We start from the raw sequence: 24175 nt of genomic DNA, 5'->3' as shown, positions 1-24175 counted from the left end.
TTCTATGAAATCCCTACGCCTTTGAAACTCATGTTTTCTATAAAACTGTGCGGTCTGATGTGCAGTATACTGGATTAGCTGGGCAACCCGCTGGGTCAGTCTGAATTGAGATCGACAATTAATTGTAAAACACACCCTGCGTTTTCAAGATGATTGAATGCCAACGGAAGAATATAAAGTATCTCAATTCCTTTGAGCTGATTACACGTTGAAATGATATTCCGGATGGACTGGGTTAAATAAATGTATTTTTTTTTTTTTTTTTTTTTCTTCCGGTACCAGGAATCGAACTCACGACCTTGCGCTTGCCAGGCAGGCGCTTTGCCGCTGAGCTAAATCCTTAGCCCCAATAAATGTACTAGTAAGAGTAATTTTACCTGTTTTTACGTAAAAACAAAAACGATGTGGCTGCTCTTAGGTTCAACACTGCACGTGCGCTACAGGCCCCTAGCCGGCAAACTGCATTTTTTTCGCCCAAAGAGGGGCCCCGGCGTCCGACCGCCTGTGATCCAGCCCGGAGGGGCGGTTCCGGATCCGACCCAGGGCTTTCGTGACCCCGGAGACCCGGCTTCCGGGGCGCGCGCGAGGTCCGCCGGGAATTCCGGCCGCTCTCCTTGGAGCCTCCCAGGGCGCGAGGCAGGCCGGGTGCCCGTCTCCCCGACTGTGGCACCGCCGTCGCCCCAGTCGCGTCACACCTCCAGCACGTCCGGGAACTGCAGGACTGTCACCGGGAGGGTGCGGCGCCCCATTCACGCCCACTCCGGGCGGACAAGGCGGAATCAGAATCTGATCAGTCATTGGGTCCCTTGTCTTCCGGGGCGGGACCAGAGGTGAGAGGCGGGGCTTCCTGTCCAACTGTCACTATTTCCGGTGTGTGTCGGAAGAAGTTCCTGCAGAGGGAATCGGGACGTCAGACGCTTCGTGGCTTTCCGTGTCTGGTGAGACGAGTGAAGGGCTTCTGTCTCGTGGGCCAGAACGTTGATCGCTAGATTCTTGGCTCAGTCGCCTCTGACTTCTCGCCTAGCGATGGCGACGTACACCTGCATCACTTGCCGGGTGGCGTTCCGCGACGCGGAGCTGCAGCGGGCCCACTACAAGACGGACTGGCACCGCTACAACCTGCGGCGAAAGGTGGCGGGCATGGCCCCGGTCACCGCCGAGGGCTTCCAGGAGCGGGTGCGCGTTCAGCGGGCCGTGGCGGAGGAGGAGGGCAAGGGCACGGCCACCTACTGCACCGTGTGCAGTAAGAAGTTCGCGTCGTTCAACGCCTACGAGAACCACCTCAGGTCCCGGCGGCACGTGGAGCTGGAGAAGAAGGCCGTGCAGGCGGTGAACCGGAAGGTGGAGATGATGAACGAGAAGAACTTGGAGAAAGGGCTGGGTGCGGACGGCGTGAATAAGGACGCCATGAACGCGGCCATCCAGCAGGCCATCAAGGCCCAGCCGTCCGTGTCCCCCAAGAAGGCGCCCTCCGTGCCCGCCGAGGAGTCGGGCAGGGCCGTGGCCGCCGGTGGACGGGGGGCGCACGACCGGGACCCCGCGGAGAAACCGCCCCGGCTGCAGTGGTTTGAACAGCAGGCGAAGAAGCTGGCCAAGCAGCAGGGGGAGGAGAGCGAGGAGGAGGAGGAGGAGGAGCTGGATGAAGAAGGTAATGGCCGGGTGTGGGGGGAGAGGGGTTGGTGCCCGTTCGGCTCCCCCATTTAAACCCGAGGAGCGTGAGAGTGTAAGTGAAAATGGTGCGTGAAGGGCTTTCAGGGCTTTGCGAAGTGTCTTCTCCGGCTCGCATCCTCGCAGGGAGTTTCGTCTGTTAGGGTCTCTATTGTACATTCAGGGCTTATAACGATGCCTGGGGAAAATACGTACTTCATTAATATTTGTAGGATGAATTGACGTCTCGTCCATTTTGGACAAGGAACTTTATGATGTCTGCACACGAGGACATGCTGTTGGCACCCTGCTTACAGAATTTGTGAATCTAGCGAATTTCCCGTTACTATGGGTTGGTGCTTAGTTTAGTGGATTAAAACAGTAGGGTAGCTGGGCGTGGTGGCGCACGCCTGTAATCTCAGCACTGGGGAGGCTGAGGCAAGAGGATTGTTGCCGGTTTGAGGCCAGCCTGCGCTACAAAGTGTGTTCAAGACCAGCCTGAATTGCACAGAGAGACTCTGTCTCGAAAAAGACAAAACAACAACAATAACAAACCCAAACTGAATGAGGGGCTCAAAATGAGCTAGCAAATCTGAAAAATGGAGCTTGAGCCATCAACCTAGCCTCTTTGATTTTATGAGCTATTTATTTCTTTCCTCATCCTATATCCTATTAACGTAAGTTCATGCCTTAGTCCATCTGTGCCTCTGTAACAAAGTACCAGAGGCTGGATAGCTTATTAGCAATGCAAATTTATTTTCTGAAGTTTGGAGGCCAACATCAAGGTACTAGCAGATTCGTTGTCTGTTGAAGGCCTGGTCCATGGGGGTGGAGTGGGGGAGGGCTGTTTTTGTGATTTCCTCACCTGATGGGAATGACAGAAGGGACAAGGGAGTTCCCTCAGGCCCTCTGTAAGAACCCTAGTTCATTCCTGAGAGCAGAGTGCTGATCCCCTCCTAGAAGGCCCCACTTCTTGACAGCATCACATTGATGCTTAGGTTTCACCGGGGAGGGGCACACGCAGTGAAACTGCAGGAGTTTGTGTTGCATCCCACCACCAGCATGCACACGCTCCATAGTGTTCCAGTGAAATGGTAGACATTGTTAACAGCAGTTTGTACAACTCTTCAGCCATGTGTATTGGCTGACCATTGAACTGTGTGTCCTGCACTGGGCTAGGTGCTGCGAAGTGTAGAAAAGAAGCCTAGAAGTTATTGTACCCTGGAGAAGAATGGTTAGGAGGTTTCTTGGCCACACGAACTTGTCTGTGGTCAAGGAATGGCTAAAATTGAGATTTTGAAAGAGGAATGTCTAGGAGGATGGAATTGGAGCCTGGTCTCCCCAGATGGACCACTTTGTGTGAGCCATTGTGATAGCTTTGATTGCAGTTACCACTTCTCTTACATTAACTTTCTTTTTCAAAACTCTGTCTTGAAGATTGGGAAGATATTGATTCTGAGGAAGAACTGGAGATGGAAGACACTGAGGTCGTGGATGACTTGGACGGGCTGGAAGCGAAGGACGATGAAGCTGGGGAAAGCCCATGCCTAGGAGCCATCCCCGTAACGGACTGCTTGTTCTGTTCCCATCATTCAAGCTCCCTTGTGAAGAACGTGGCTCACATGACTAAAGTCCACAGTTTCTTTATTCCTGACATAGAGTATCTCTCTGACCTTAAGGGACTGATTAAATATTTGGGTAGGTATGGTAGCTTTCCTAATAAGGAAAAGGGCAGGTCTTAAGGGAACATTATTAGTTTTGTATTTGTCATCAAACTCTGGCTTAATTACTTGCTAAGCTTGTGTAAATTAAAAACTTAGTGACTGGTGTTTGAATTTCAGAGATCAGTGATCAGATTTACTGTGGCTGAAAGAAAGCTTTTGTTCATATTTTCCCTCAAAATTATTTGACCAGGTGAAAAAGTTGGTGTTGGGAAGATTTGCTTGTGGTGCAATGAGAAAGGGAAGTCCTTCTACTCCACTGAAGCTGTACAGGCCCATATGAATGACAAAAGCCACTGTAAGCTCTTCACAGACGGTGATGCTGCTCTGGAATTTGCAGACTTCTATGATTTTAGGTATGGCCGGGAGGACTGTGGTCGTCATGTTTGCATTGAAGTGATGTTGTACACCGTATTAATAATCCATATACCACTTTTATCCTGATTAAGAAAATCAGTTTGAGTTTAATACACCTAGGAGAGAAGATCCCTAAACTGAAGTTTGCCTGACTTGTTTTTGTAGTTTAATCATCAGGAGTTTAGTGTTATTGGTTACCAACTAACAGAGGTGTAGAAATTTGGTTATATGTTTCCAGTGTCCGGAGAGACCTTGAGTCACAGGCTGTCTCCTAAGATAGTTGAGGTGGTGGCTAAACTAGGCCATACCCTGACATTTGGTGGTGAAATGATCCCATAAGTGGTTTAACCCTAACTGGAATCTTTAGGTGTTTGTACATTGTGCAGCAGATCTACGTTAGGCGTTCATTAACAACCAGTTCCTGGGTCAAAATTCCTATCATGTAGCATAGTAGATAGGCAGGTGCTTACAATAACCATTCCAAGCAGGCACCGCCCAGATGACACTGGTGTTCAGCAGGCTTAGTCTTCTAAAACTTCTTTTTGCAGTTTCTCTTTAACTTCTCATTTTGTGGTTGAAGACTTACAGTTGGTGGGCTAAGGGGACAGAGGTGGTCGCAGTGAGGAAAATGGCCTGGTAGGGGGTCGGGGCATTTTCCAGGTGGTAGCCAGTATTCACCCTCTCAAATTTCCTGCCAGACAGCAGTGTTTGTGACCTTTTGACCCCTGTTCTAGCGAGAGTGGCCAAAGATCTCAGAGATCTCAGCACCTCCCTGTAGGTTTGTGACTCCCATATTTATAGCTCTTAGACAACCTTCCCCTTCTCCTCAGACTTACATATCGAGCTGTCCTGACCTTACTGTATCCAGAATCAAACTTCTCTTATGCACTGTAACCTGCTCCTCCTGAAATAAGTGGTCATTCTGGCCTTCCAGTTACTTAAGCTAAAACCCTTGTGGTCATCTTTCTAATTTTTTTTCATCCTTCCATGAACCTGTCACCAAGTTCTGCTCTGTCTGCCTTCGGGTTGTCTTCTGGATATGACTACTTCTCTTTTCCAGTGCTGCTGCTCCCTGGGTCCAGGTCAGGGTTAGTTTTCATGGGCCTTGTGCAGTGACTCCTACCTGGTTTTCCAGCTTCATTCTTAGCACCGACATTCTGTGCTCACAGGTTGCCACAGTGTGATTCTTTTCCAGCGTGCTGTCAGACCATACTCTGCTCAGTCTTCGTGCGCCTCTTGTCTTAAGGGAAAAGCCGAAGTTTAGTAGCCCAGAGTCCCGTGTGTAGTGGCCCCTCTGGTCACAGCTGTGGTTCTGGTGTTTTCTAATTCTTCCTATTGGGGTTTCTAGCCGACCTTCTAATACACGGTGTGTTTCTCTGGACCTTTGTACTTCCTATTACCTTTGCCTGTAGCCTTTCTCAGGTAGTCATACGACTTGTCCTCTCCCTTCCTGCAGGACTTGGCTTAGTTTTTCTTTACCAGTGTGGCCCTCCCTGGCTGCCTTCTATGAAATAGAAGTACCTGTCCAGTCTGCATCTCCTCTTTTGTTTTTCCCCGTAGCCCTTACTGCCGTTTTATACATTACATTGTCTCCCAGGATCTAGGGGGCAGGGCCTTTTGTTTTGTTACCGACTATAGCCCAGACAGTCAGTTTGAGTGAAAATTTATACTTGATCTTAATGGTTCAAGAAGTGAATTTCTGAGTCCAAATGTTGGCTCTTTTGGACTTCATTTACAGCTTATTCTGTTGGTTCCTAGAAATGAGAAATGGTAAAAGAGTCTTATAAAAATGAATATGAAATGATTTATTTACCTTAAAAAACTTGATGAAATTCTCAGTAAAGAAAATTTGGGAAATGGAAAATCTTCACACACAAAGCTGGCATTTATTGGGTGCTTATTACTTTCCAGACCCTTAAGCATATTATGTGGATTTACCTTATTGGAAAATGAACAGATTTCCTATAATTCCATCCTCGCTAACGAGGGTCAACTGATGCTTGACTTGAAATTTTATATTGAAGAATAAACTTGCATAAAAATACATTAACATATACCCATAATACCTAATTCAGCCCAGTGAAATTTTAAATATAACAAACATCCACATCAAGAAACAAAATATTAATGATACCCTGACCTTTCCCTTGTGTGTACATCTAGGAACGATCGCTCCATACTCCTAGAGTAGCTGCTGTTCCAACCTGTGACCGCCTAGACAGGCTTGTGCTCTTTCTTCATCTCATATAAGCAGGATTGCACAGGAGTGCCTGTTTCAGCCTGGCCTGCTGTTCCGTTTCACCTGTGTGGGATGCACCCATACTGTTCGTGCAGTCCCCGTTCGTTCCTTCTGTTGTTGGAGCAGCTTGTGTTGAGTGCTGACGATGCCTGACTGCTGTAGCAGCTTGAGGCTACTCCAGTAATGCTGCTACCTCATTCTGGAGCCTGGCACATCTGCGCATGTTACCTGTGTTGTGTGTTTTTAGGATATGGACTGAAGGATGTACATACGTTCAGTTTTAGAAGATGCTGTCAAATTGTTCTCCAGAGTGGCCCTGATACTCCCACTTTGAGGGAGAGTTTTTTATTTTAGCCACTTTGGTGGGTGTATAGTGGTTTTAATTTGCATGTCCCTCATGATTAATGTAATTGAGAGTCTTTTGTGTATTGGCCATTTGGAGATCTTTTTATGAGGTATTTAATCCTGGCTTCTCCTGGCTTTTGTACATTTTTCCACTGGGTTGGATGGCTTTATGTGCATTTTTCCAACTGTTCTCCATATCTGAGTAAATAGGAATTTGTGAATATTTCTGGGAACAGATTCTTCTAGAACTTCACTGTCCAGTGCAGTAATTACTAGATATACCTTTGTGATTATTTAAATGAATAAAAGGTAAGCTTAAAATACTCAGTTTTTTATGTATATTTATAGCCTGCATTCTGAAGCTGAGTGTTTCAGAGCGCACAGGTCTAGAGCAAATATGTAGGGCACACAGACATCAGATATTTCTCTCATCGCAGTGTTCTATTGGGTGCCACTGTCCTGGAACTTGTTTTCGTAATGGTTAATTTGACTGGAGCTATGCGTCTATCCTGTTCAGTATTCTTCCTCTGCATTTGATAATCTAGGGAGAAACAAATAGGAAAAATTCTTCTGTAGGTTATTTGCTCACTTTTACTGCTCAGAAATGTAAACAAGTCGTTTTCTCTCTAACCTCATTCAATTGGCAGCTTCTGTCTTTTTAAAGTAGCTAGTGGGTTTGCCACATTCGCAAATGCCGTTCATGCTTTTTAGTTAAATATGAGGTGGTTACTGATTAACTCTGGTTCTCCGTTTCAGGAGTAGCTACCCAGATCACAAGGAAGGGGAGGACCCTGCTGAGACCGAGGAGCTGCCTTCAGAAAGGAACTTGGAATATGATGACGAGACCATGGAGCTGATTCTGCCTTCGGGTAGGTACACCTGCCAGACACAGGGCTCAGCCCAGTGGACGGGGAGGAGGCGGGTCTCCCTCAGGTCCCTGCTGTCCTGATGAACATGAGGCTTCAAGCGATGTGTTCTCGTGGGCTCGTACCCTCTGCAGGTCGCTGCTTAGCTCTAAGTGGCTGTTTTGTTTAAATTGGATCAATACTTTTGCTCCTTTTTGGTAGGACTTAGCATGTTTTTGGTTTCTTTTGACTCAGCATGGTTTGATTAGGTGGTTTTTTAAAAAATATGAAGACTTTTTTCCATTCAATCCTTGTCCTTTCAGTGGGAGGGCATTTCTTTTGGGGTTCCGGTGTCTTGCATCGCTCAGACTTCCACGGCCCAACTGGTCTGGTGTGTGCGGACCAGACTGAGCACCTGGGTTGCCTGTCTCTTCCGTTTGTAGCGGAGGCTTGGGGCTAGAGTTGTGCCTGCTCTTTGGGAAGTAGGGTTCATGGAGGGATTGATCCCAAGTATGAGGAGATGAGGAATAATCCTGAGTAAAGACGTTTGCAATTGGCTGGTAAGAATAGGGGTGCTACAGAGGCGCAGTGGGAAGCTAAAGGGGAAGAGGCAAGAGGGCGGATGACAAGATCCAAAGAACTCCTGTGTGTGTCTGCCGAACGTGCACAAACTCGCTTCCCGGAAGGGCCCCGGTTAGGTCCTGTCACTCTCTTTGAACGCATGGCGCTCGCTTTCTGGTGTTGCTCACACCCCCAGTGACAGGGCGCCCCGTCTGTTCCTGTCTTCCTCTGGTGAAGTGTGCACATGAGAAACCGTCTGTGATTTCCACGCGCACAGACTCCACCAATCAGGAAGTGGAGATACTTTGGAAAAGTGCGTTTGTAGCAGAAATGTACAGAAAGTTTTTCTTTGTCATTATTCCTGAAATAAAACAGTATAACAACTATTTTCATAGCATTTATATCACATTGGATATTAAAAGTAATCTAAAGATGATGTAGAGTATACAGAAGGGTGTGTATAAGTTGTATACAGGTACGCTAGCACTGTGTGTGCGCGCGCGCCTAGAGGTTGAACTCAGGGCCTCGGTCATGTTAGGCAAACATCCTACCACTGCACTGCATCCCCAGCCCTTTACAATTTATTTTTAGTTTATTATTTTTTTTTTAATTTCAAGGCAGGGCCTTGCTAAGTTAGTTGCCCAGGCTGGCCTCAAACTTGAGGTCTTCCTGCTTCAGCCTCCTAAGTAGCTGGATTACATGCATGTGCCTCTGCAGCTGTTGTGTACCACTTTGTATAAGGGACTTGAGTGTCTTTGGATTTTGGTGTCTGGGGGTTCGCCCTAGCACCAGCTCCCTATAGGTACGGAGGGGTGAACGTTCTGTGTAGACGCCGCAGCCTTACTTTACTCTGCAGTTCCTGCAGTGGGGGCCATGGCCTGCTGGGTAACTGGGTCTCCCCACACTCCTCCCTGGAGTCCCGACCCCTCGGAGGCCCTCGCCCGGGTCTTGTGTGTGCAGTGGCTGCTTAGCCCTCTGCTCCTGCGAGGGGCCACAGGCCTCCGGGAAGCCCTCATGAGCCTCTCCTGTCTGTTCTGCTGGGTAATAAGCAGTGTCTGCTCCTTGGAGACTTGCTGTCTGTCATAATGTTCACCTCGTTCCTGTGATTGTTGACTTGCTCGCTCCTCTTCCGCCATTACTTTAAAAAAATGAACATATATATAAGTCGACATAGTAATTGCACTGATCGATCGGGTGCAGTGTGCCGTTTTAAGGCAGGCATGTAGTGTTCTATGATCCAATCAGAATAATTAGCGTCCCTGTCAGCTCAGACATAGATCATTTCTTTGTGTGTATTGAGAACATTAAAGTATTCTGTTAGCTGTTCGAAATAATTTTTGTAACTGTCGTTAGCCTGTGTGCTATGGAGTGTGGGAAGTTAGTCCTTCTACCCATCTTCCTACTTTTAGAGACGGCCTCTTTTGTCTCTTCCTCTCAGCACATGCTCTTGGCCTCCAAGAGGTTCGATGGCTGAGAAGGTGGAGGCCACGTTTAGCGGAAGGCATGGTCGGCTCCCCTGGCCTGTGACGGTAAAGGAAAAGGCAGGCGGGGGCTGGCAGGGCTGAGCATTGTGCTGTCTGCATCTCTCTGAGCCGGGGAAGGGCCTGCTTGCCCCTGTGTCAAGAAGAAGATGGCTTGAGATGAGCTGGCTTCCTTGTTAACAGCGGTGGGTCCGGTTTCTGAGTCTTGTTATTTGAAAGACTGGACAGTAAACTCGGCTGTGCTGACGCTGACTTGGCAGTGGTGAGGTAAGCGGTGTAGCGTTAGAGATCTGCCAGATGCTGTACCTTAGGCTCCGGAAAGACGTAACCAGGAGCCAGAAACTGTGCTCGCAGCCCAGGCATTCGTAATGAAGCTGCACACAGTTTTCTTTGTGGGCGCGTATATTTTCCGGGGAAGAGGCTGTAGCTTATCGAAAGGCTCTGTGACTTAGAGGAGATGGAGAGCCACAGGTGAAGGCATCCAAGTGCAAATCGCAGGCCTCCAGATGATCGAGCCCCCAGAATGGGTTTTGTTTAAATGGCAGAAATGCAGATTTCTGAGTAAACACAAATCCACCAACATTCAGACCATCTGGGTCGGCACAGCACTTTTAGTGTCGCCTGTATTACCCTCTCAGATTTTAAAAGCCAATCATGCTTTAGTCCGTCATGTTCAGGGTGAGCTAGGACAGTCTGCTGGTTCGGTCCTGTACCTCAGTGCTTGTTTGGGGCTTTGTGATGAACCAAGCAAACGCTGACCAGGTGCTGCTGAAGAATGTAGCGGCAGTGAATGTACCCCCGTGCGCCTCTTTGAACACATTACCGCTCAGAAACCTTCCGAATGCTGTTTTGTACGATTTGAGTTAGTGTAGATTTGAGTTAGTGTAGATGTTATATCGAAATCAATTTGATAAGGACTCTAATATATAGAGCTTGTTGATATCTGGCCAACTACACTGAAGACACAGTGCATAAGCTGATTTCAAGAGCGACAGTTGTGACATCCTGAGTCTAGTTACTCAGCTTGCACATCCGTAAAATGTGCAGATGATCCCAAAAGCGGTGACCAAAGCGTCCAGTAGAGGGCGCCGCGAGCATGTCTTTGGAAGGTTGGCCTGGCTCCGTTCCTGGCGTTCTCTTCCTTGCTCTTCAGCTCCTGTGGCGGAAGCTGGTGTGAACAACACATCGCTTTAGCTGTGGATTAGCCAGATGAAACAGGCGTTGCTCTGTGAGAACTGCATAGTTAATCTTGGGAAAATTACAGCTCGGAGTGGCTCCTTTCCCAGTATCACGTGGCGTTCCTGTTTGGTAAACAGGAACGGACCGTGTAGTAACCAGCTGTGATGCGGGGAAGCTGGATGGACCGCGGCGGTCCCCGTAACCCAGGCGCGTCCAGCCTGTAGTCTTCGGCAGTCATGCTGCGTGCTGAGGAGCCTCCTTGCCGAGGCCGTCCTGAGCTGCGCTTTAGCACTTTCCACTCGGGGCTGAGGTCAGTTGCCGCTGTCGTGGACACGGGGAGGCGCTCCAGACACCGTGTTTCCACTTCTCTGCCAGCTGTTGGGAACAGACGTATTTCTAAATGTTGCTTAAGAAAACACGTGTTGGGTAGTTAAAACCAACATTGTCATTTACTGGTTTGGGGATTGTTATCATCGCAAACCTGAAGCTTTATGCCCTCACGGTGTAAGTAGGAAATCACCACGAATACCGCCGGGGTTTCCTCGTGGGCCTCCATTCAAGCTGGACCCCTTACCTCAGTTCCTCACACTTCGACCTCGTGGTCCAGGCTCGCGAAGGCCTCTGCTCCCGGAGAAACGCACTTCATCCCGATCGGCATCCCAATGCCACGGCGACAGGTGCTTTCTCATCTCCTGAGCAGGGTCACAGAGCAGGCACTGAAAGTAGCTGCTTTCCCATATTTGTGTGGCAAGTGAATTATTCCGAATGTCTCGCCAGGTGTAGGGCCTTAAAACAACCTTGAGAGTTTTTCCCTCTCAGCTTGAAGGTCTGTTTCCTAAGAGCAAACACAGCCTTCCACACCACTCCTGGTATCTCTTTCTTGGTCTTTTACCCAAAGTTCCGAAAGGTTGGTATATGTGTAAAACTCTTCCACCCGGCCGGATTCCCGCACTCATTTCCAGTGGCAGTGGCAGCTGTGTGCTCGGGTGCGTGCTGTGAAATACCACGTGTGCGTGTCTGTCTGGGAAGGTGTTAGATTGCTTGTGTCCTCGTTAATATTCTTGGCGAGGCTTAGCTGATATGTATTTAGTAAGCTGCAGCAGACACTGATTTCCCTGGCCGCTGGGCCCTGGAATTGATCATGCCTGAAACCTTTCCTTTTTGGTTTCATCTGCTGAGAAGCTAAGACACAGACTTGGGCATTTTCCTATGAAGGGCCAGAGAGGCAAGAGTTTGGCCAGGGACGGTGAACCTTTTAGAGCCTTCAGTAATAACAAAGAGCCCTCCGCGGCACGCGTGCTGTAGGTTTGCCACCACGGGTTCGGGCTGTGCACCCTTCTGTGTCCACCGCAGCTCCTCGTCTCTGCACGGTAGCAGGAAGGCGTGGGGGGTGTATGTGCAGTAAACCAGAGGCTGCTGGGGGATTTGGTCCTTCTGCTGCAGTTTGCCACACCTTGATGCTGACGTCAGATGTGCCGCTCCCTTAAGCAGGAACCTGGAATCGTTCCTCCAGTTAATGTCCGTCTTTCCTCGGCTTTTTATTAGAGCAGTTGTAGATGTCCCAAGGCTTTCAGTGGCCAATTTTTTGTCCCGTGGTTTTCTTATTTGAAATGTCGAGGCTTTTCTTTTTCTCCTCTGTATTAGAATTGATAACGACCTCTGAGATGGTGTACACAGTTGTATATTGGAATACATCAGAATAGGCTGGGAGGTAAACTTAGAAATTCATTCTGAAAGCATGACAGACTCAGAGTTGTACCAGATTTTTCTGAATAAGTGAAAACTGTAAAGAGAATTCTGTTTAGTCATCTTTGAAACTTCTAGTTCACCGGTGACTTCTGTCATTTCAGAAGCACTGAGCAGGTCCTCAGCCTCAGCACTGCGGACGGTGTGGTCCAAGTAACACGTTGTCAGGGGCCTGTTCCCACATTTTCACGTGTTTAGTAGCATTGCGGGCCTCTCGCCACTAGATGCCAGTAGCTCTTCAGTTGTGACAAGTTGTGACCCAGAGCGTCTCTAGTGAGTGCCATTGTCCCCTGGGGGGTAAAGATGGCACCTGTTAGAAAATCATTGGTATAATCTGAGCAAAACCAGGGTGGATTTTCTGTTCTGGACTCTGAGGTTTGTAAAACTAAGCATCTTCTCTCTTAAAAAAAGTCTAAAAATCCCTTACCTCCTTATCCTTTTATTGGAATTAGTATAAATATCGTATGTTTGTAAGTACAGGATATAGTTTCATTCAACAGTGACTAGCCATTCTCTTTTTAACAACCTGCCCTTGGCTTGCTCTTGCTTTGTTTTATTCCGTGTATTTTAAAAAGCTGCTTCGTTTTCCTTTCACAGCTAAAGCACTGTTTCTTCAGGCCGGTGGCTGAAGGGCGGCTTTGGAAGGCCGTCCCTTCCTAGTTGCCTCAGCGGCAGCGTGCAGCCCCGTGTTAAATGTCGCTCTTTTGAACAACAGGTGCCAGAGTGGGTCATCGCTCGTTGATGAGATACTACAAGCAGCGATTCGGCTTGTCAAGAGCTGTGGCCGTGGCTAAAAATCAGAAGGCCGTGGGCAGGGTGCTCCAGCAGTACCGAGCGCTGGGGTGGACCGGCAGCACAGGTACGTGGTGCCGCGCCTGCGCCAGCGGAGCTCTCGCACTGGTGGAGGCTGCTTGGGTGACTTCGCGTCTGTCTGCGTCATCCTCGTGGAGCCTCCCTGCGGAGCCTGACCTCCGGCGCCAGGGGTTCCCAATGCCACTTTCCATTCCCATTACGCTGGTGGCAACAAGCAAAGGCTGCTTGACGTAGAAACTTTATATTCCTGGCAAACACCTTGATAGACACCGTTCCCTTTTCCAAAAGCTGTGAGTTACTTTCTTTTTTTTTTTTTTGGTTTTTCTTTTGTACCGGGAACCGAACTCACGACCTTGCACTTGCTTGAGTCGCTTTCATTAAAACAGATTTTTTTGGTACTGGGAATCGAACTCATGACAGGCTTGCCAGGCAAGCGCTTATGCCGCTGAGCTACATCCCCGGCCCGCTATTAGTTACAAAAGGAATATTTAGTTAGCATTACACGCTGAAACTATCCTGAAGGCTGCGCAGAGGAATTACATAGCATCCTGGTGGGAAGCAGCTTGAGCCGTGGAGTTGAACATGACTTATATGATATCCTTAGATTCTCATGTGAGGAGCGTGAGTAATTTAATTAGCCTGAGCTTCTGTCTCCTCATTTGTTCCGTGAGAGTTAAGGAAAGGACCCACCTCTTAGAGCCGAGGGGGCTTTCGGAAGGCGTGTGTGCTGCAGGGCGTGAGCCTTCAGGCCCTCTTTGCAGTTTTCCCAAAGAAAACTTGGGATTCAGGTGACTAAGGCTGGGCACTGAGGTTGTTAAGCTCTGAAACCTCCTCGGCGGGGTGTTGTGTGTCCTGGTGAGTGGGCTTGCGCAGCTGGTATCTGTGGATCTCCCGGAGAAGGTGAAGTTAGCTGGTGGGCAGGCGGGAGGGTAGGAGAAGAGTTGCCTTCCAAGAGTTTAAGCACTGGGCGCCTTTTCCAGGGATTTTTATAGAGCACAACCACGAGGTGAGGTGGTCCAAGGTGGGGAAAATTGGAAAATTACAAGGTGGGTATGAGGTGGGACAAAACTATCATAAGCAGTGGGCAAAGACACAACAAAATTTGAAGCATAAAAAATTTGTTGCCTAAGCGAGCCCCAATCCAGAATCTGTGAAACAAAAGCAAACTCTTAGCTCTGTCCACTGATCTCGGTGGAAGACCTCCAGGTCATAGGGAAGGAAACTGCCAGCCTGCTAGATGTCTGGGAGGAGTTCGTGTTCTCCAGAATCGAAGAGTGACTTCTAGGAACAACGGAGGATAAGAGCAGAATGTATTTATTGGGGAGAGAAGGCTTGCGCCTTAGCGAGACAGAAGGGTCCCTAGTTGGTTGCCCTCATTTCTCCGTTTGAGACAGTCTCGCCGGGTGTCAGGCTGGCCTTTAGCTCACTGCATAGTCCAGGCTGACTTTGCACTGAAGGCTTATAATGTACTCTGGTGCTCCGTGTGGATCTGCGGGGCTGCCCCTGTGCCAGGGGGCCACTGAGCCTTGCAGTGACTGACCTCATCTCAGAGAGAGGGTTGTTGTCTGCCTCGATCTGTAGTTTCTGCCTCCGCCTCCGAGCGGAGGGGGGCCTGTGGTCCCTGGGAGGTGAGGGAAAGTACCGTGCTTCCTAGACAAACGGGTGTGTACCCAGGTGCTGGCACTCAGTTCAGGGCACACAGAGCCCCGGGCCCTGCTTGGAGCCCCACGTTGGCGCCTCTGTGCATATGAGAACCCCCAGCCCAGGCTGGGTCAGTGCAGCGGGGCCGCCCTTGACCCGAGGGACCTAACAGGCCTCGCCTCGATTCTCGGCCCCTCCCCACAGGCGCGGCTCTGGCTCGGGAGCGGGACATGCAGTACGTGCAGAGGATGAAGTCCAAGTGGCTGCTCAAGACGGGGATGAAGAACAACGCCACCAAGCAGATGCACTTCAGGGCCCAAGTGAGATTCTGAGTCTGCCCCGCCAGCGCCCTCCTTGCTAGGGAGCGCGGCCTCCGGTGGGATGACCCTTTCGCTGCTGGTGGTTTGTTGTGAACCTGTAATAAAAGTCGGAATCGGAGTGGTTTCCAGATGTGATTTCTGAGCAGTGTGTCCGGCTGAGGTTGAAAGGTGTGTGGAGGCGGGGACCCGAGCTCGCTCGGCTGTCGCTGTCTCAGCAAGCTTGAGGCGGGACAGCTGAGTGGTTTTTCCTCTTTAGAACGAGTTGTCAGAGTAACTTGCCACGTCGTGGCACTGGGACCCGTGTGAGGGGCTCTGAGGCTTAGGTAGGAGCAAAACTGTCATAGCTCGTGGGGGTCACTTCTCTCGGCCTGGCCTGTCCTTACATGCAGACACGCAGGGAGCAGTCAGGGCTGCTGCAGTGTTTCGCCCCTCAGTGAAACTCAAGAAGGACAGCACCAGGCTCCGCCTCGTTCTGGGGCCACACTTAGGGGAGCAGTGAGTTCTGGGGAGGGAAGGGGAACCGTTCAGGTTGTTTTTTTTATTTTTTTAATTTTAAAATTTTTTTTGTCTTTTTGAGACAGGCTCCCTATGCGGTTGAGGCTGACCTTCAGCTCACTTTGTAGCCCAGGCTGGTCTCGAACTCGCAATGATCCTCCTGCCTCAGCCTCCTGAGTGCTGGGATTACAGGCGTGCGCCACCACCCCGGCTCAGGTTTATTTTAGAAAGATTGCCTGAAAGTGCAGTCTGTGTGGCCCGTTCACAGCTGAAGTGGCTCGGCCAAGGCGCTTGCCCTGGAAAGGCCGCTGCGCGCGAAGTTCTCAGCCGGGACGTTGACTGCGGCTGGGCAGAGTGTGCCGTTTCACCCGAGAAGCGGAGGTGTTTATCACCTGGCGGTGGACCCAGCGCGCGGGCCGGCGCTGGCGCTTAGTGAGGGAAGCCGTCCCCCCTGAGCAAACAGGTGCCACCAAGGCCCGAGTTCCAGTCCGCACACTGCACGCTGAGTGTGTTCGGGCAGGACACGGCCGCCCTGCAGCGTAGTGTGGGACCCGACCTAACTTGGGGTGCAGAGCCCCCATAATTCCGTTCCTTCAGCGCGCAGGTTCACCCTCCCCAACAGCAGGGGCCCCGGGCCTGAGCTTTACTCCTCCCCCGTTTCCCAACACTTCCCACAGCAGTACCCAGTCTTGGCACGGCTGTAAGTCTAGATCCTGGGCAATGGTGGAGTGCTGCGCGTGTGGTGTATTTTTAATCTGTACTTAACACATGTGCGTGATATTGTGTTACAGCTCTTCGCAGTTTCGCTTTTCCTTTAACACTTTCTCACTGAACATGCCGCGGTGACTAGCTCGGTGCTGCTTGTGGCTGCCTGGTGTGGCAGAGTGTGTGTCGCCCTCCTTGTCCTTGTCCCTTCCGTGGGGCTGACACCTTGTCTCCACATGACCACAGCCTCCCAGACTGACAGCCTGTCTTTCAGACATGCACTCCTTGAATTTATTGCCTTTTTACCTTCGGAGGGGCAGAGTGGGGGGCAGCAGGGACAGTACGTTTACCGACTTAAAATACCAATACAGTCTCCATTTACAATATTAGCTACTTCTTCCAAACCTAGGAGACACCTTTGTTCTCCTTTTGGCTTTGTGCAACAACCTACTTTCTCAGTGCTATAATTTTATAAAATTCGCTGTACTCGCCTTTCTGGTTTGTGTGGACTCTTGTGGGAGGGACGTTAGAACCAGTTGCCCCTTGCGCCGTGATTCACCACGACTTTCCCATGAGTCTCCAAGCCTAGGATCAAAAGCGAGGGGACGCAGTCATCTTGTCCCCTCTCCACGCACGGTACGGAAGCCCTGGCAGTCGCTGATGGTCTTCGCTGCTCGTCTCGGGGCCAGACACCGAGGTATTCTTCCCGCCTTGTGAAGTAGGAATTTGTGATTCACTGAGTATAAACGTATTTTCTGGCCCTCCCTAGCGAGGTTAGGTAGTCTTCTAATGGTGATGTACCGGTCATTTGCAGAGCAGACTGTTATTTCCCTGATGTGTTCTCTCCATCCCAAGAACATAGCTTCCCAGCCCGGACTGTATTTCCCAGCGTCCTTTCCAGCAAGGTATGGTCACGTGACTAAATTTGGGCCAGTGGTTGCGCACAGAGATACGGATGCAGATCGGCTCTGAGACAAGCTGCCTTTCTAGACGCTGCCTCATTTTCCTCATAAACTCGAAGTGGGCTGTGCCCAGGCAGATAAGGACAGTGCTTTAGGGGAGGGCAGACGTGCATTGAGCCGGTTGGTTCAATGTCAGGATAAAGAAGCGGTGCCTGGCCAGTCAGAGGTGGCTGGATTGTTCATGTGATGCAAACTGAAGTCACTGTGTTGTGCAGTTTGTGTTACAGAAGCCCAGCTTAGACTCTAATCAGGTAAAGCCCCACAGATGTTGCTAACGTAACTTGGTATAGCGCAGATTTGCTTAAGACGCAATTACTGTTTCTTGTATCCTTCCCCCTTCTCTCGAAGACAGTAGGAAATAAGAGACTGATGAATCGCTGGGATTTTTGCAGGTCAGTATTTTCAATATTCCTTCTGTTTTCTTTTGAAGGCCGTACATGCTGAAAAATACTATTTGTCTTCAGTCTCAGATGGCAGATTTAAAGCATGCCTGCTAATTCTTAGACACTGTTCCTCTGGAAAGGGGGATCTGTCTCCCCTTCCCTTGAGGCTGGGCCAGCCTTAATCACTCATAACAAATAAAAGGCAGCAGAACGATGCTGCGAACTCCTAAAGGTGGTCATCAAATGCAACTCAGAGCTCACCCTGGCTTTTGACCATGTGAGACGTCTGACTACCCTGTGGAGGTCCTGCTGGGTGTAATCCCAGGCCACACAGAGTGCGTGTAGCTGCTCCGGTTGACATTCCCAGCTGAAGTCCTAGCCTGCGGCCACCACCAGCTGCCAACATCTGAGGACAGCATGTTGCACGTCCCCAGCAGCTGAGCCCCTCAAAAGCCTAGAGCCCCCACCAGCCTCTAACTGCAGCTTCTGACAGATCCACTGAAAACTTCGCAAAATTCTTGACCCATAGAATTGGCTGCCATAAAAAAAGTTGTTTTCTACCCCCGAGTTTATGCAGTAGCTGTAACTAGATCACCTCATCAGTGCACCACCGCATACTCTGCATGGTTGAATGTTTATGTTTCCACTTACCGCCTTGTGGTGGAATTTCCCGTCAGTGTGATGTTAAGGGCAAGGACTTTACATATGTCCTATTGCCTTATTTAATTTTTACAACACCCTTAAGAGGTAGATGCAGTCGTCAGTCCCTTGGTACCACCGAGGATTCTGCATAATAGCCTAGGGTCATGCTGCTCTTAATCACTGTCCTCTCTGTTGTCTGTGCTTTTTTTTTTTCCCTCTTTAATGGTTTGCTCAATCTTGCATTCTTACATCTGGTAATCTGAGCAACTCCGTTGAAGATAACATAATAACCACTGTTAATTCCTGTCATTTTCTTTTGAAACCCTGTATCATTTTTATTACTTTTGTGTTGTTTTGTTCTTATTTTGTTACTTTTATTTATTTATTTTTTAAATTCTCTTTTAAAGAAATAAGCACGAGCCTTCTGGAGTTGTAGAACTTTAGACTCTGGTGACATGGAATGGACCTAAGTCACTTCCCACCAGGTGGCTTTGTCCTCATTGTGGTTCCAAGCCAGAATCTGGATCCTCAGCTATAAAAAGCTTGTCCCTAGAACACAGGAATTGGCAGAGCGAGGGAAAAGCTGCTTTCACCAAGTGTGTGTGCTGGCCACTACGTTACTCTGCAGGGTGTAACCGCTCACAGCAGTTTAAAATCTTCTAGTATGAACTGCTGTTTGCTGAGTAAGCATGGCTTTTCTTTAGAAGAATGGGTGTACATGTAGCATATACCGAAACCTATATTAAAAGCATTGTCTATACTAAAAACATCAAATCTATATTTCTTAAAGCTGCCTACAGTTTTAATTTCACTGAATGAGAATGCCAAAGCCTAGATTGAAGGCATCCATTATTACAGTTCTCTTTTACACTTTACTATTAATCACTGCTGGGATGTGTTCTGGTCCCAAGTTGGATGCTGCGTCTCAGACACTCTGCCCTGTCCCGGTTTCCCTATTTTCTAAACATAGGATTTACAAATGTGGAAAATAAGACTATTTGTAAATGGCGATTTTAGTTTTTGTGAAGAGGTTTTTATAATGCTTAGTGCCAGAGAACTAGAATATTAAATTTACACTGGAATAAATGGAAACTATTTTTAACATGTATGCTTGAAACATGACTCTGGTTCCAAGATGTCTTGCCTGTTTTTAATTCAAGTAAATGAAACCTATTTGAATAATTTATTCTCTTTACTTATCATGAAACTTTGGTGGGGGATTGCTGGGAATAAAGACAAATTTATATATATAGTAAAAATTTAGTGACAATAGGAGCTGAAACAAAAGCAGACGATGTGTGTGGTGTATATGTAAATTCATTTAGTCCTGAGTATCTACAAAGTAGGTACGTTGTCCCTCTTTTATAGATGGAGAACAGGCACAAAGTAAGGTCTGTAGCTAGCAAGTAGCAACACTGGGGTATGAATCCGGGAGTCGGCTTCCAGGTTCTGCACTGTAAACACTACACTAGCAATTTTTTTTCTTGAGACAGTGTCTTGCTGTGTAGCTTAGGCTGGCCAAAACTCACTGTGTAGCTCAGGCTGGCCTCAAATTTGTGGAGATCCTCTTGCCTCAGCCTCACGAGGGCTGCGATTGTAGGCGTGCACCACTATGCCTCTCTGCACTAGAAATTCTAACTTTTTTTGTTTTTCTTTTTAAATCTCAGGTCTTTTTTGTACCTGTTAGAAGTATTGAACTGTCTGCAGAACTTTTCTTTTTGTTGGTTGCAGCTATTACTATATACTGATTAGGAATTAAGATGGAAGAAATTTAGAAGTGTTTCTTAATTTATTTAAAGGTAGTAAAATCATTCCATGTCAATATATTTTTACAAAATACAAGTTCACTTGAAGAAGTGTAGTGAGATGAGTACATTTATTTTACATTGCCTTTGTCTGTTCTGTGTTGCTATAACAACACCACAGACAGGGTCATTTATGAAGAAATTTATTTCTCATCGCTGCAGGGCTGGCAGTATTGAGGTGCTCACATCCGGTGGGGCCTTCTTCCATGGGGTAAGGTGAAAGGTCAAGAGAAAGCAGAGGAGGTGGAGCCTAACTTGCCTTTACACCAAACGCACTCTTGCAGTGACAAACCCACTCCTGTGACAGCAGCATTAATCTGTTCCTGAACTCATCTTTTAAGGCCCCCACCTGTCAGAACTATTGCACTGGGGATTGTTTCCAACACAGGGACTTCAAGGGGTACATTCCAACCACAGCGTCTCACCCCTAGGCCCCCAGTTTGTGTCGCTATAGTGCAAAATACAGTTATTTCAATCCCATGAGCCCCCAGGGTCTTGACCTGTTCCAGCATCAACTCAAAAGTCCACTCAGAAGGCACGTGAGTGAGACTCAAAGGCGTGATTCCTTCTGAGGCAAATTCCCCTGCAGTTGTGAGCCTGCGATGTCAAAATACACAAAGTTTCATCGTATCCTGGTGGGACAGGCGTGGATTAGATAGTCCCACTCCACAAGGCAGGAAGGAAGGATAAGAGGCTCCAACTAAGCCCACAACTCAACAGGAAGATGACACGAAGTCTTGAGGCTGGAGAATCATCCCCTTTGGTTCCATGCCTGCATCCTGTGTGCACCGTGTTGGCAGGTGGACCCCAAGACCTCCAGACGGTCCTCTCCTTATGGTCTTGCTGGGCTCAGCCCAGCCTGCACCTCTTGTGCTTGGAATCTCATGCCTGCACCTTCCCAGGCCGAAGGTATGAGGGTGGCTGGTGCTTCTGTGCTCTTGGAGGCTGCCTGGTTGCCCTGGCTCCACGAGGCGTTACCCTAGCGGGACTGTAGTAGCCTTGCTCCGGAAGCTCCTCTGGCATCACCCTAGGGAGGACTCTGCAGTGGCTTCGCCCCTGTGGCAGTCCCTGCCTGAGTGTGCTCCCCATCAGTCTATCTGTGATATCCCTCGAAGTCCAGGTAGAGGTTGCCATGACCCCGCAGCTCCTGCATCCTGCATGCCTGCAGAGTTGGCATCACATGCTCCCCGGTTACAGCTTCTGCCTTCCAGAGTAATGGGCTGAGCTCCCTGTGGGACTGCTTGAGCCGTGGCTTCGGTGGCTGATGGCTACTGAGCTGGAAATGGAGAAGCTGAGGCCCCCTCAGGCAGCCCAGGGCTGCAAATGCTGACGTCCCACAGGCACTGCCTTGGCAACGTTTTCCTCCGCATCTTACGTGCTTCAAAATCTGTGAGAAATGTATGTCTGCAGGGTCACTCCCATTGTGTTGTTGAATAGAACCTGGTTTTCTTCTATCCATCTCGATCTCTTCAACGAACAGTTGATTGGCCATGATCCTAGTATTATTCTTTCCTGGATACACTTTTTTATTCTTTACATAAAGTAAACCAATTTTTCCAGTTTTTTCCATTGCGTTTCCCTTTTGGCTACAGAGTTCATCTTAAAGCAGTTCTCTCTTCTCTTGTTTACTTGTAAGCTGCCAAAAGAAGCTGTGTCTCACCTTGGATGCTTTGCGATTTACCTGTGTCCTCTGCCAGACAGCCTCGCTCCTCGCTCTTACGTCCCTCCTTCGGTAAGGCCCAGGGCACACACAGTCCCACCGAGCTCTTTGCTTCATTTTGGTATAGGTGGGCTTTATTCACCAGCTTTTAGCGCCTTGTTCCTCATTCCATCTGACAGTAATCGGAATGGTCCTTCCCATATTTCTACTAATGATCTGATCAGACCACTTAAGAAACCCCTAGAAAAGATTTGGGTATATGTTTCTACCGGTAATATGACCAGAACACTTTAAGCAGTCCCAAAAAAGATGTATATTCTCCCTTACAGCTCGTGTCTTGAGCCATCACTGGAAGTGCTGTTGGTGCCCCATACATCACAATACGGAATTCTGCGAGCTTGTCCCTCATTCTCTCAGCTTCTGCCCACTGCCCAATTTCAAAGCTCCTGGCCCACTTTCGAGTGTTTGTTATAGCAGTGGTCCACTTCTCAGTGCCAGTATCTGCCTCAGTCTGTTTGGTGTTGCTGTAAGAGAATGCCAGGGCCTGGGTAATTTATATAGAAATTTATTTTTCACTGCTCTGGAGGCTTGGAAGTCCAATATGAAGGTGCAACTTGCTGTGTCATTTATGATGGAAGGGAGAGGGAGAAGAAGGAGGGTGGGGCAGAGAGAGAGAGGACTCCCATAACAAACCACTCTTGGACGACCCAAACACTCCCTCGATAGCAGCATTAACCCACTCATGAGGGCAGGGCCTCTGTGACCTCATCTCCTCTCAGGGGCCCACCTCGACACTCTGTCATTGTGTTAAGTTTTCAGTTCATGCACTTGGAGGGACCCATGCATCGCGGCATACATCTTTACAAGTCTTTTTAATGTGTTGCTTAACAGAAGACAACCAGATTGCCATGTCCGCTTCTACATTCAATCTGTTCTAGAAAATATGTCACACAGACCCCAGAAACTCTACTGTTCCCCAGTTGGAGAGAAAGAAAGAACAGTATCTTAATATTAGTACAAAAAATAGCTTTGGCTTTGCACATCCCCTGCTAGGGTCTTAGGGACACCCAGCGTCACTCAGTCACACTTGGAGAACTACTGTATTGTACTTTACTGCCTCTCAGTGCCCGGGGAGAGTATCCCAGCTGAGTACTAAATGCTCCTTAAGAAACTGTTTCTTCACGTCAGTCTCAGCTGCTGGGGAAGAATGAGCAGTGGCGGCTACACAGGTGGAGACTGGGGGCCACCTGGTTCTAGTTCTTGACCTTTGTTAAGTTACTTGTTTCCCAGATCCCTTGCTTAAAACGGGGCTCGTTTCCGATCCCTTGCAGAGACGTTGTAAACATTCCAAAAAACATGTGACAAGGTGCTTAACAGGTGCTGCTACACAGAGGACGCTCAAGCGAGGGGAGGGTAGCTTTTACTTCCAATTAACTAATCAGGGAGAGGAGGGGAGGGGCCATGATAAGGCAGAAGGAAGGAAAAGAGAGCCACAAGGACAGATTACAAAACACCAAACACCTTGTGGATCCGCTGTGTACTTGGGCATCTAGGAATTTCACCAGGTGAGTACAGTGCATGTGTTAGAACTGCAGGATCTGGAGAACCACCTAGTAATCAGATGCACTTTCTGCTCGCACCGCGGCCTAGAAATTGCCTCCTGTTTTTCCTGATCAGATTTTTGAGGCGAAAGGATGCACAAAGTTCTTTCAGTGTTCAGATCACTGGGACCTTGGGATTGTAGATAAGATTTCGCAGATCTTACCTAATACTACCAAGCCGGGACTGCGACCGTGCTATTACATTTTGTCCGCTCAGTTTCATAAGCAAGACATCGGAAGACCCAGAAACATCCCTACCTAATTTCTACCTTTCATACTGTTTACAGAGGCGGCCTCTGCCTTCCTGCTTATATCTGTTCCTTACAATTTAAAGCCTAGACATTTATTTTCCTGGTGAAGGTGGAGGAGGGGAGTTAGGCAGGTAGTTTAGGCATGCGTATGTGTTTCAACGCGAACTGAGTGCATCAGCAAATATCTATGAATGGGCACTTTATATTCAGCTTCTGGAAAATCTACATAGCGAAGAGCCAAACATCCTGAAGAATACACACAAGGTGAGCTGATATTTTGGACATCAATGAGATCCATTTCTCACTATACTTACAAGGATAGAAATTGAACAGATGGTGGCATTTCAGAATCTGTAAATAAGAGCCTATGCTGATTGTTTCATGTTCGTAATTTCCAGCTTACAGGATTTCACAGAGAAATAAATGCTAAAAGATCTTGAAGATAAAGTCCTGGCTATGAATGAATGTTGAGAAAAAGAAAGGGTTTTAGGTATGTGGAAGTCACCTCTGAAGAATGCATTAGACTTTGGAATTACACAAGTACTAAGACAATGCTTCAGACTCTTGAGAAACCATTTCAACTATTACTTTTTGTGGGACTGGGTAATTATGAGTGGCTTCAAAGATAAAATAATTTAAAATGATTTTTTAAAAACTCTCCTTAGAATGTTATTCTTATTTTAGAAGGAAATAAGTTACATTTATTTGGGTATCTGTATGTTCCACACACCATATTAATAGGCATTTTACTTGGTTGATTCCAAATTTTATATATA

At 48.2% G+C, this 24175-nt stretch overlaps 1 protein-coding gene across 1 annotated transcript; it reads left to right on the top strand.

Moving 5' to 3' along the window:
• Window positions 1–605: 605 nt before the first annotated feature.
• Window positions 606–15018, top strand: Znf622 (zinc finger protein 622). Its single transcript, XM_005386133.2, has 6 exons — window positions 606–1648; window positions 3085–3345; window positions 3562–3724; window positions 7066–7178; window positions 12837–12980; window positions 14780–15018. Exons 1-6 carry the CDS (start codon window positions 1027–1029, stop codon window positions 14905–14907), a joined length of 1431 nt encoding a protein of 476 aa, XP_005386190.1. The 5' UTR covers window positions 606–1026; the 3' UTR covers window positions 14908–15018.
• Window positions 15019–24175: the final 9157 nt, after the last annotated feature.

This window comes from Chinchilla lanigera, unplaced genomic scaffold, assembly GCF_000276665.1.
Source record: "Chinchilla lanigera isolate Chin_1 unplaced genomic scaffold, ChiLan1.0 scaffold00025, whole genome shotgun sequence".
NCBI classification, from domain to species: Eukaryota; Metazoa; Chordata; class Mammalia; order Rodentia; family Chinchillidae; genus Chinchilla; species Chinchilla lanigera.
Note: the sequence above shows the minus strand (reverse complement) of the source record. Positions and strands in the feature narration are given on the sequence as shown.